The 12,589-nt window shown below is 46.7% G+C and overlaps 1 protein-coding gene and 1 long non-coding RNA gene across 2 annotated transcripts; one reads left to right on the top strand and one right to left on the bottom strand.

The window, feature by feature from the left end:
- Positions 1 to 136: 136 nt before the first annotated feature.
- LHX9 (LIM homeobox 9) lies at positions 137 to 12,059 on the bottom strand. Its single transcript, XM_064147136.1, is given in 7 exon segments — positions 137 to 394; positions 1,591 to 1,793; positions 7,318 to 7,673; positions 8,507 to 8,709; positions 10,469 to 10,587; positions 11,838 to 11,942; positions 11,945 to 12,059. Coding segments are annotated over 7 exon segments (1,359 nt in total).
- Positions 8,691 to 10,198, top strand: LOC135177325 (uncharacterized). The gene is made up of 2 exons (XR_010303036.1): positions 8,691 to 9,320; positions 9,635 to 10,198. It is a non-coding gene; the product is annotated as an uncharacterized LOC135177325 (long non-coding RNA).
- Positions 12,060 to 12,589: the final 530 nt, after the last annotated feature.

The raw sequence follows: 12,589 nt of genomic DNA on the forward strand, positions 1-12,589 counted from the left end.
TTTTTAATTTTTCTTTAAAAAAAAAAAGCTTTAAAATAATAATTATAATAATAATAAAGAAGAAGAGTAAGAAATTAAAAAAACGAAACAAAACAAACCCAAAACCCAAAAAAAAAAAAACCAAAAACCTGAAATGTTAGAAAAGGTTCGTTAAGGTAGTTTGTGAGGGGCTCCCGGATTCGTGGCTGTCCAAGTTAGAGGTCACTGATGTCACTACAGTGATAGTGGGATTGGTCAGGTCTGTTAAAGTGGTCGCAGTGCCGGGTGGAGTGAGTGCGCCGCTGTCTGCTGAGGGCGGTGCCGGTAGTGAGGTGCCATCAGCTTTATCGACACCCCCATTCTCCTGCCGCAAAAGGTTCCTTCTGAATTTGGCTCTTGCGTTTTGAAACCAAACCTGCAAACCAATCCCAATTGATTTCTTTACCGATGTTTGCTTTACTTTGCTTATCTCTGTCTTTGTTGTTGCTTTTAAGTCATTTTTTTTTCCTGATGTCTGGTTTTGTGTGGTAAATCTCCTAAATCACTCTATGGCTGCATTTGCTACTGGTGATACTCTTTCTCAGGTGGGACCCTGTGAGCAAGGCCCGGTGCTACAAGAGCTCACTAGAACATTGCAGCCCAGTGTTCAGACCTCGAAGAGCAGCCTTAAAAAATCTGCTCGCTCACTCACTTAAAGAAAGCAACATTGTTGATGGCCATGTAGTGTATTCTTGGGCTGGGCAGGGCTGGGGTCAAGATAAAGGTTGAGGCAAAGGGTGAATGAGCAGATTTTTTTTCCCAAGGCTGAAAATTTGCCTTGATCATTTTAAGAGAGGAAGGAGGGGTAATTACACTGTGCCTGTCATACAAGTTGTTAATATGGGTCACCTAGTCTTTCTGTTCTGTAAGGTTGACTGAAAATTCTTTAGCTGACATGTAACATGGACAAGGAATTGCTGCAAATAGATTTTCCTGCTACCTTGATCACTGCACTTTCTGGTACTTTGCATATCATACACACCTTGCTTTAACTTTGTGTTCACTGAGATAGCACACACTATACAGGCATTTTTTTAAATGTAATTTGCTAGGCTGTCCTTCACAAGGAAGTGACTGTTTACTGTATAGGCCCTTGAGGATAATGCCAGGTATTAAGAGAGGAAGCTGGCTGGTCATATTGGTCAAAATTTGCTTCCTACATATTGGGGAAAATGCTTACTTGGGGGCCACATCAACTATTTCAGGGGAGCCTAAAGGCTTCACCCAGTCTGTATAGAACTAGTAGATTTGCTACCTCTACTCTTAATAAGGTAACCACAGACAGAGTATATATCTCAGGCTATCTCCTGGGTTGGCAGATTCTGCAGATGGTTTCCTCTTGTTGAGGATGAAACTAATTACAAATCATAGTTTAGTATTTGGCTGCCTTAGGGTGGTAAGGCACACATTCAGTCCTCCTGCCATGTAATAGCATACCCCTCTGCATACCCACTAGGGACAACCCCAGCAACAGTACTTCTACATATACTGCTAACATTACACACAAGGGAAATGCTGTTGACTGGCAGGGGTACGGGAAAATTCTGTCAAGCCTGTAATGTGGCTTCTTACCTGCAGAACTCTCTTGGTCAGGCCTGTTTTCTGGGCAAGCTGCTTGAGGTCCTTGGCATCTGGGTTGTGGTTGATAGCAAAGTAGGACTTCATAGTACGAAGCTGGTGGTGTTTGAAGGAGGTGCGCATACGCTTTGTCTTCTGGGATGGGGGATAAGGCTGCTGGTCTCTGTCCAGGTGATCTGCCTCATTCTCATTACAACCTGTTTGATCAAAAATTGAAACAAAGCATTGGTGGCCAGGTGTCATGGATAAATGAATCTAGGCAAAATCTTGAATCATGTACTGTTAGGAAGGAGAGAAGGAAGGCAGGGAAGACAGGAAGGCAGGCAGGTAGGAAGGAAGAAAAGAATGAACAAGACAGTGCAAGGATAAGTACAGATGTAGTAACTGAATGAGGCAGGAAAGATCCATAAGATGAAATTTTCCTATTATGAAAACATGCTGTCCCCTGGGCCTGTATCTACTAAGTGCAGACTTAGAAAGTTCTCTCCTTTGGTGTTTGTTTTCAAACAAGCCTCTTCCATGTTTTGCTTTGAGCATTCAAAGAGTCATTTGAAATCTCATTCAGATTTTGAAATTTCATTCTTCGAACACTCTTAGCTTGAGAGAAGAAGAAAAGTCAAAAAGCATTTTGAACGTTTGTGAGCTTTTCCCCCAAATCACAAGCACGTGTACAAAGAGATGTACAGCAGTAAAGTTTGTTCAGACAGTTCATCAAGAACACATAAAATCTGGATGTTTATGCTGATAAAATTAATACTTTTGGACTTTGCTTGGGACTTTATATGAACTACTGAAAGACCTCTGTCTTTAAAACATCTCTAGAAAGCAATTGCATCAAGGCTTGGTTCAGTCCCTCGATCTCAATCCCAATCAGTTAATAGCTCTTACTTCGTGATGATTTAGGGCATTTCTATAAGCAACAACTAACAGCTCTGAACTTTAAAAGTTTCCTGGATTCAAAATTTACCAAGTATTTACACCAGATTACTTTGTATCAGATTACACTCTCATGGGTGTGAATTGTACACAAGACTTGCAACTGTTTGGGGGCCATAGCATCTTTGCCCGTAGTGTCATTATTGAGGAAATGACACTATTAGCAAAATTAAGTAAGAAAGACATCGATATATTTCTTTTTAGATTCAAAGAAAAAAAAGGCAAGTGGGTTACCAATACACAGGATGACATTTTATAAAGATAGCTCAATCACCCAGGAGAAAATTAATGGTGTCATCATGGCAGGGAATATTAATTAAATAACAGCTAATTAAAAACATTCCAGAATGTCTGCAAACCAGACCAAATTTCATTAATTGCTCATTTGAATTTTTGCACTGCTTTCCAATAGTTACAGGATTATTTACCCTATCTAGTTGATACCCAGTCCAAAACAAAACAAAACAAAACAAAACAAAAAATAGAGAGAGAGGAAAGATGGAAAGCACACAATGCAGACAGACTGATGTTGACAGTGCTAAAAGCAGAGGCAAAGCAACTTGAAACCAGGAGAAGATAAAAATCTTCTTGAAGGTGTTTTCTCTCTTTTGAATTCTAAGTCAACATGAACAGATGCTGGTGAGACAACGCTCTGACAGAAAACGGGTGAATATTTAATTATAGCTAGACCTGATTCTAGTCTTGGTGAGAAGTATATCTGCACTTTCAAACAAAGTAAACTGACACTTCTGAAAATACCAGGAGTTGAAAGTTGCCTTAAAAACAATTTCAGACCAGATTTAGATTGTATTTACTACTTATTTCCACAAGCAATCACGCTGTCTTCAGTCGAACTATGTGGGCTGTATCTTACAAGCTGACATAAGTCAGAGCACCAGAATTCGGTCCCCAGGTTTTACTTCAGAGAGTTTCAAGCTGTTTGTGTTGTTTTCCTTGGGTTGCTTGGGTTTACAGAAGCAAATACGAATTTCTTTGGGCTCCTCTGTCCTGCTTATTGTCTCTATTTATGTGGTCCACTTTTTTGTCTGTAATCTACTTTATTTTGGCTTTTATTTTCAAGAGAAAATGGGAAGAGGGCTTCAAGCATCCTCAGACAATCCTAGTTTATACAATGATTAGCTCACTTTCCATTATATGTGACTGAAACAACTTTATGTGGTTTAGCTACCTCGTAGAGTGGGGGTTTATGCTATTGCCTGGAGATTAAGAGGAGGCAAAAAAATAATAAAACCAAAAATAAGGCAAGAGAGTCTTGCTCTTTTTTTTTTTTTAAGCAGGATTGAGGGGTTATTTAATTTTGCTTTAGAAAAAGCTAGAACAGTTTGCTTTTTATTGCCAAAAATTCTTCAACTGCATAGCTTTTCACACATACACACACATATATATAATGAAATAGTGTAAACAGCTCTTTGAGCAACAGCTGTTTAAAATATTTTCCTAGGGAAATCTTCTTCACCATCTCATTTCTACATCCTGTGGGTTGTAAGTCAACATAGTTTCACTCAGAATACATATTAATTCTATGATATAAGAGGCAATATAGAGAAAGCCTTGAATGTTTTAAGTACTTCTGAATAGTTTCTTCCATTTTTCACATTAATTCCAGACAGCTCGCAAATACGAATGGCTTTTAGCTCATAACATTTTGAGTTATTTATTGTTGTGTTTCCACTTTACAGCCGAGAAGCTGAGAAGCAGAAATTAAACTACTAAACAAAATACAGAATAAGAAAGCTGTTTCAGATCTGAGAACAGAATCTGATTTTCCATTCTGGCCCTGTACTCAGCTCCCCTACAGCACAATCTGAGCCGGGTACTGCTGGGTCGCTTAAGAACATGCCTGGGTTTATACTTAGCTGGTGAGGTCTTTAGCTTAATCAGAGTTAGTGCATTGTTTTGGTTTTAAAGGTCAGATTTGTTTTCCTTGATGGCTTGCCATGTCAATACCTAGAGTATGACTTTTTCGGTGGGATATAGCTTTGGTTTACTGGGAAAGTTAAATTCTCCGTTCTTAGCAAACGCTGCGTGACAGGAGAAAACGAGTAAACTTGTGCTGTAACTCAGGAGCTGTATGCTCAGAGGCGGAGGCTGTCCTCCGGCTCCGGTGTACTTTAGCGCAGATGAGCGACGGGCAAGGTCAGGGTTGCGCCTTTCCCCTCGGCTCTCCTGTGCAAGCCGGGAAGACCCCCAGGGAACCAGAACAGGGGAGGGAGAATCGCGCCAACAGCCCCGCGGTCCAAGCCGCGGTGGCGGGCCGCGCTGGGCCCATGTAGGAAGGGCAACACGGACCGCAGGCAGTGCTCGGAGCCGCAGCCGGTGCCAGGGAGAAGGGCCCGGCGCGGGCTGAGGAGCAGGTTACAGGGTCGCTCTCCAGAGCCCACCTGCGTCCCGCCGCTCCCGCGGGTTGAACATTGCATCTGCTGTGGGCTGAGTGCCTTTTGTAGAGAGCTATGAACAGGAGACGTTACTGAAAGACAGGGCAGGGAACGAAAACACGAGTGTAGGAAAGTGGCTACCAATCATTTAGAGGTTTGGAGTTTTTTCCTTTTGAGGACTGATTTCATCTACGGCAACTAGTTCCTTAACTGTCAGAAATGTCTTTTATTCCCCCTGAATCTGGAGCTCAGTGGGTCAACGGGTTGGAGTCGTTTGCACCGCATGCACAGTTTGGCTGCAAACTGCATTTTCTCAAGCCCACGTGTCAACCCTGGACACAACTAGATAACGATAGATAGATAGATAGATAGATAGATAGATAGATAGATAGATAGATAGATAGATAGATAGATAGATAGATAGATAGATGCCTTAACAAATTAAATTCTTCCACCATCTAGCCTCAGCTTGAAACATGAGAGTCGAGCGTTTGTTGTTTAGGGGTTTTTTAATCTTCTTTGCCCAGAGAACTCTGCGGTCCCCCAAAGCAATGAGCTGTATTTTCACAGACCTTTTTAATCTCATTTGGACTCAGTGATACATTTTACCATCTCGGTAAAGAAAGAGATTTTTAAGAGTAGCACACAGAGACTGTGACGAGTTTCACAAATAATGTCTCTGTTGAGTCCTGACATGAAGCTCAAGGAATGTTTTATCATATTCACAACTTTTCGTCCTTCCCTAATTTCTGGTCCTAATTCTAACAATAAATTGTCCCTATAAATTTTTCCATTAAGTGATGCAGTGGACTAGGGTGACGATAAACTGATCAGGGACAGCACGGACAGAGGGGCGGGCATACGGGAATCCACTGCTGGAAACCGGGACTGAATGAATCCTGGCTGCGCTACAGGTTCCCTTTTCTTTCGCAGCTTTCAGGGTTGATTGGAAACCGCTCCGTAGCCAGGGATTCCAATGTCATCTTCAATTAACAAGGAACAATTAGCACAGTGATTACCCTGGCTCCAAGGTCTACGCATCAGAGGAGATGAAATAGCCTCGCACAGCTACCCAGTTCCCAGCTAAAGCCTGTTTCACAAGCATCCCCGAAGGAGGTGCCGGGGGAGGGATAGAGGGGGCTTGGGGGGGGGGGGGGGGGGGGCGGAGGGGAAAGTGGCGGAGAGTTGCTTATGGATCTCAGAGGCGGGGGGTTGAACTTGGGTGGAGGGGAGTGCTCCAGGCTGAAAACACTGCGCTGTTACCGACCTACGTTTGTTAGAAGTGCAGGCTGTGACCCCTCTCCCGGCTCCCGCAAGGCCAGAGCTCCCGCCATCCCCAGGCGGCAGCCCTGGGGCCGGAGCCTCTGCTCCCTGCCCCGGACGGAACGGCCACCCTTTTTCACAACGAAACACCTTGCACTACTCTTACTGCCGGCACTCTTTTCTCATGACCGTCCACAGGGAGCTTAAATTTCGCTAGAGAAATTTTGGAGTCGATAACCAGTTAATTCAAATGTTCCTTTACTGCTTTGGTCTTCCATCTAATGAAATGCCATTTAAACTGCTTGATCATACCTGAAACTCCTTTACCTCTGTCTCTTAACACTGCGTTTAAGCACAGTTTGGCTACTGAAGTGACTGGAATTAGGGAAGAAATTTAATTAGAAGTAACACTTGCAGAAACTCTTCCCCTTAATTACATTTGTTAGGGCTTGGTGACAGGCAAGAACGTTTACTCGTTGGCCTCCTGTACAGTTTAATAGTTTATGTGCCAGTAAAACAGAGTTATTTAGCCTGAAGAATTAACTACTATAAATCGAATATCTATATCGAGTTCTGTGCATACTGCATTGGCATTGTAGGAGCTATATATTATAACTTCTGTTGTATTTTTTGCCCCCAATCTGTTCTGTCATTCCTATTTTGAGATCTAACAGATTAAATGCTTTTTGCTAATAAACTACAATTAATGATACCAGCATCTCTGGTGTTCCCGTAGAGAAAGAACACTTTGAGTTTGGGATGGTTTTTTTCCTTTTTATTTTCTTCTTGTGTTTGGGGGATTTTGGGTTTTTGTGGGCTTTTGTTGTTGTTTGTTGGTTGGTTTGGGGTGGGGTTTTTTTTTGTTGGGTTGTTTTTGGTTTTTTTTTTTACCCTGGGAAGTGGCTAAGTTTGGGTGTTTGATGTTAATAGACGAAGACAGCCTTTGAGGAGGGCTGCTGTTAGCTTTCCTGCAAACTCTCCAACCCTCAGAGGGCTGTTTGTTTGATTTTCCAATGATTAAGCAAGATTTGGCCTGGCTGAGTTACTCACGCGCTGCCTAGCTGAAAGGAAGCCCAAGAACGTTCTTTTTGGAGGAGCTGGGGGTTGTTTGGTGTGCGTTTCCCACCTGAGTTGTAGTTGACGATGTCCACTCCCAAGGCAGGGCTTTTTCGTTTCCTGGGCCTCCCCTTCTGGACCGTGCCAGTGCCGTTGAAGTAAGGCAGAGCCAGCCCTCCGCTCTTGGCAGCCAGCTCAGTGTAGCTCAGCTGAGGAGTATATTCTCCTTGCAAAAGGGATTCAAAGTGGGCCCTGCAGTAAACCAGGTTGTCCTTCATGCCAAAGTGATCTCCTGTGGTCAGAGTCTTGTTGCAGGTGGTGCAGGTGAAGCAGCTCAGGTGATAAACCGACTCCCTGGCTCTCATGACCATTTCAGAGGCTGAGATCCCAAGGTGGCAGCGGGCACATCTCTGCACGGAGAACCTTCTGAAAGAAACAAAAGAGTGGGCATCAACTAAGAAGGGAAAGGCAGGCCTTTCCTCAGTGCTGCCCGTCTTCCCTCACGGCCACGGGAGGTCGGCAGGGAGCTATCCCCTTAGGGTCGCGCCTTCCCCGACCCCCGAACGCCCTTTGCTGCCGGCTGCGGCCCCTAGCCTGCCGGGCATCGATGCTCGGGCTGCCGGAAGCGCTACCGGGGAACCGAGGCTGAGGTTCCAAGCTGAGTTGTTCGCTTAGGACCTTTGCAAAAGCCTTCCCGCTGCCCGTGCGTCTGAAAGAAGGCTGGCTGGGGGAGAGTAGCCCTACTGCCGTGTAAAGACGAAACGGCTGCGGGGAGCTGAACCTCGAGACGCGCAGAGAGTGGCAGTGCCCGTTCCGGCGCCCGGCTGCCCGGCCTCCAACGCGGGAGAACCGCGGGGCTGGGCACCGAGCGGTGGGCTTCCGTGCGGCGCGGGCCCCACTGCTGCTAGCCGCCTCAGCCTCGGAGACAGCTCCCGACCCGCCAAACTACGAAGGGAAAGAATCTTCTGCTAAGTCTTACACTGCTCCTTAAGGAGGAAAACCAGAGAGCAGCGAAAGACCCGCGGTCTTCCCCTTTGCCTAGTTGCGTACTGCCACACATGCTCAGTCGGCGTGTCCCCTGACGATCCGTTCAGTTCTTAAACGTGAGAGACTTTGCGGAGAGGACATGTTTACGGGGTTAAGGAATCGCTGACTGCTAAAAGCTACCTCTGAAAGCCCTTGTAGAGAAAAGAGTGTTTCGGTTCATGATGCCTTGTTAGAGGGTATGCTTTCGAACCCATGGGGACTGATAGCTGTACCTGTAGTAATCCTCCTTGCAGTAAATACTGCCGTCCTTGGCAAAGCAGGTGAGTTCTGACTCCAAAGCCAGTTTACATTCACAGCATTTAAGACACCTGAGGTGCCATTGTTTGTCAACAGCCAGCAGGTAATATCTGTCTGAGATCTTCCCTCCACAACCAGCACACAAAGCAGGCTTCTCGGGGCTCATTGGGGGCATGTTCTGCAAAACAACCACACCACAAGGGGATGAGACAGGGAGAGAAAGACAGGCAGGCAGCGCAGGCTGAGGGACGGGGTCCTTGCACAGGGGCCCAGGGCTTATACAAAGAGGCTGCTCTCTAGGACCAAACTTTGCTTCCGCAGGGAAGTTTGAGGGCTAACCGGGACCATCACCGCTAAGAAAATAATTACCGCGACTCAGCCTTCGTGTTTATCCCATTAAGCCTCTCCTAAGATCTAATGTAATTTCAATATGCTAAGGCAATTGATTAGGCCTCAATAAGAAAAGCAGAGCCCGTGCTTTTCTGAGGTCCCGAAGCTAAAGTTTGTAGCTTCCCTCTTACTTTGGAGCTGTGATCTTAGAGCCCTCCACGGAATGGCATTTTAAAGTGCATTTAAAACACACTTGCTGCATCAAAAGTTTATGGCAGATGGTGCAGGCATGCACCGATTTCGCAGGGTTTTTTTTTCACACGTGCTTAAACCACACGCTTCTTCTCTAAAGAAAACCAGGCCACTTAAAGCAGACCTAAGAGGAAGGGGACAGGTGAATTGTGTAAAACGCAGTAAGCACAAATGCTCACCACTCCGGCCAGGGGTGTGGACAGAAAGGTGAGAAAGGCTGGTTTCAGCTGAAACTAGCATCTTTTCATCAGCAAACTTCCGCGAGTTCCCGTTAATCTGCTCCCCACGAGGGGTGTCGCTCGGGACAAAGGGAGACGGAGGGACTGCGGAGACAAAAGCTCTGCCGTGAAACTTGGGGCAGCTCTTGCTGATAACTAACGGAGGGACGGGGTCGGGGTGGGGGAGGAGGAGAAACCCGAACGTCTTTTTCTAAAGTCTCAACGATTTTAAAGTGGCAGCTCCGTATTAACTTTACAATCTGAAGTTGTGTTCCTCGCCCTCTTTATTTTTTTTTCCCCTAGCAACTGAAAAGGCGAATTGAATTTACATTGCAAATCCTCACACAACAAAGCGGGAGTTTATTTAAGAGAAGGGAGGAAGGACCCTTCGTCTCAAAGCCTTAGAACAGTTTTCCAGGCCGTTACTTTGTGTGCAGAGCCTTGTGTGCGATCGGCGGAAGCCCTACGAGTTGGAGAAAGGAGATCTCGCTTTGCATAGAACACAGCGTGACACTCAATTTCTCCGCCATCTCTTAGCATATTTATGCAGACTTTGGTCCTTTGACTAAGAAAAGAGGAGATGTTAGTGCTAAACTAAGTAGTCGGCGGGCATATCATTTTGAGAGAGTGGTGCCTCTTTGTATCAAACCCATACTTCAGACCAAAAATGGTTACAAAAAGTGAGCGATCGTGGCTTGCGGTTTAATTTAGGAGGTGCCAGGAGCTGGGGTTGAGGGGGGAAGCAAAAGTAAAGTACACCTCAGAAACTTCAGCTGCAGCCCTGCTCGGATGGGACAGAGCGGCTGCAGAGAGCCGAGCCGGAGCAAAAGGCGGCTTTGCTGTTAAGGACTGAAACCCCGTCCCTGTTAGGATTTAAAATACTGCTCCCACCAGTCACTCCGGAGAGCACACGCAACGACAGCAGTTAGACAAATACATAACTGAAGCTGACTAGCACAGCACCGAACGTTATAAGTAGGTTTACAGGGAATCTCGAAAGGTTTTCTACAAGCAAGGGGTGACAGGGAAAGGGCAAAGGGAAGCAGAGCCTTTCTCTTCCCCAAAGCTAGGGTCTGTCCTGGTGCGGGTCCATGCTTTCAGGAATTCCCTTTCAAAAAGTGCCAGCTCCTTTCTTACCGTTTCTCGGCCGTTCATCTGTCCCACTTTGGCCAGGCGGGACTCGGTCTTGGATCGCCTCTCCATCTCCTCCATGATTCCTTGGATATGGCCTCCGGAGATCCCGTGGAAAAGCATGGCTGGGGGACGGAAAGGACAAGTGTTTTCTTCTGCTCTGCACCCCACTATTTCCATATACAGACCCCAGAGTCTTTAGATCATCCAAAATGTTTACACCGAGGCGCACAGCGCAGGGAGGGACGTTGCAATAGGAGTTTCTCTTTGCACAAGCACCGAGGGCTTCCTGAAGATGTGCAGAAAACAAACAAGGGGGAGAAAATGTAATAATAATTATTTTTTTTTAAAAATAAAAGCTAGCTAAAGGATCTGTTACTGTTCTGGAGAGCTGGGGCTCCTGACTGGAAATACTTGGGCTTGGGACAGTAGAATCGGTCGGGAAAGGATATGGGTTTGAATACAAAGAAAGCAAAAAGAAGTGCTATTTTCAGCAGTCCCTGGTTGCTTTAAAGTTCCCAGTGCCTGTAGGTTGGATTTGGGACTGCTGCTTTCCGGAGCTCTGTCCAATTTGTTAAGAGACTAAAGCCAGCCCATTTTTGATAATTTAGTAGGAGGAGTTCTCTCCCTTGAGCTGCCACTGATTTTTATTCAGACAACAAAGACCTGTCATACTCCTCTCAACCCCTAGTGATGGGCAAGCAGTGACAAACATTACAGTCGGGGCTGTGGGTGGGGTGGGGTTTATTACCTCCCCCAAACACAGAATCCCGGGAGTTGGCGGCGACGGCGCCTGGCGAGGGGCAGAATGGCCCGGGGGACCAGCTCCTATCCGGGCCGCTTCACACCGGGAGAAGCGCCGTTCCGCGGCCCCTCAGGCCGCTTCGCTGTTGCTGGCTCCACCGCGAGAAGGGAAGCGGGAGGAGAAGCGCTGTTATGGGGCAACCTAGGCGGGACAGAGCGGCCGGACCCGGGCAGTCGTGGAGGGGGCCGTTAAGGAGGGACGGTGGGCGTGGGCTTCGGAGGCCTCAGGGCACGGCATCGCCCGTCCAGCTCCCAGCCTGGACGAGCTCTTACCGGGGCTCTACCCACCCTGCTGCCGCAGGGGAAAATCAACTCTGTGGGACTCCGCCAGTACCCGCAGCGGGATCTCCAGCACCCTCCGCGGGCAGCCTGCGGGGTTAGCCCTAGAAGCCGGAGGAGCGAGCGGGCGCGGAGCGGTCCGGGAACGTCCTAGGGGCTCTCTCCCCTCGCCGGCTCTCCGGGTGAGGATCGAATGTGATCATTGTGTGCAGGAAACGGGGCGATGCATTCCTTCCCGGCTAATCTCTCTCTTTGCTTCCCCCTCCCCGCCTTTTCCCTTTTTCCTACTTACTTTTCACACCACTCTTCCTTGCGTTTCCCTGGAACAGCTGCCGGCTGTTTCCTGACACCTCGATCCCTACTGAAGGATCTTCCTGGCGGCAGTTCTGCGCTCCCTGGGGGACGCTCCACACCAAACCCGAGTGCGACTCGTGAAAGAAGTACCCCAGCCCCCACTTCCTTTGCAAAGCATCCCAGAGACATCCTTAGAGGCTCCTCGAGTCACCTCTTCCATGTAACCCAAGATCCAGGCAGCCAGTTCCAGCCCTTCTCTTTCCCCCTAAGTAGCTAAAATTAATGTTATTTGCAGATTGAATGATGCTACACTATTCCGAGTGCCAGAATACAGCTCATAAACCAAAATTTCACACAAAGATGAAGTCAATCAAGTGAAATAAACCGGATTTTTTTTTTTCACTGTTGGCACACTAGACCCTGGACAGCAGGGCTGCTATTTACTGTAAGTAATGTAATTAGCTCTTTTGGATGGAAATCAGTGTATTGTGTGTGTGTGTTTTAATAAGAGAGTAGTAACTACAAAACCCATTCAGATTCAAAGAGGTAAGGGAATCTTCCTGAAAATCGGAAGGTCCCTCTACAAACCGTAGTCTCTGCTGCAGAGAAGGGGGGAAGATCTCTGTGTGGGGAAGGAGGAGGGAGATAGGCTTTCCTTGGAGAAAACAAGTCAATTAGCACAACAAGCCATCAGGAAAGAATAAACAAAGTGATTCAGTCCGGGATACGGGAGCCGTTTGCTCGGAACTC

This window comes from Pogoniulus pusillus, chromosome 8, assembly GCF_015220805.1.
Source record: "Pogoniulus pusillus isolate bPogPus1 chromosome 8, bPogPus1.pri, whole genome shotgun sequence".
In the NCBI taxonomy this organism is placed as follows: domain Eukaryota; kingdom Metazoa; phylum Chordata; class Aves; order Piciformes; family Lybiidae; genus Pogoniulus; species Pogoniulus pusillus.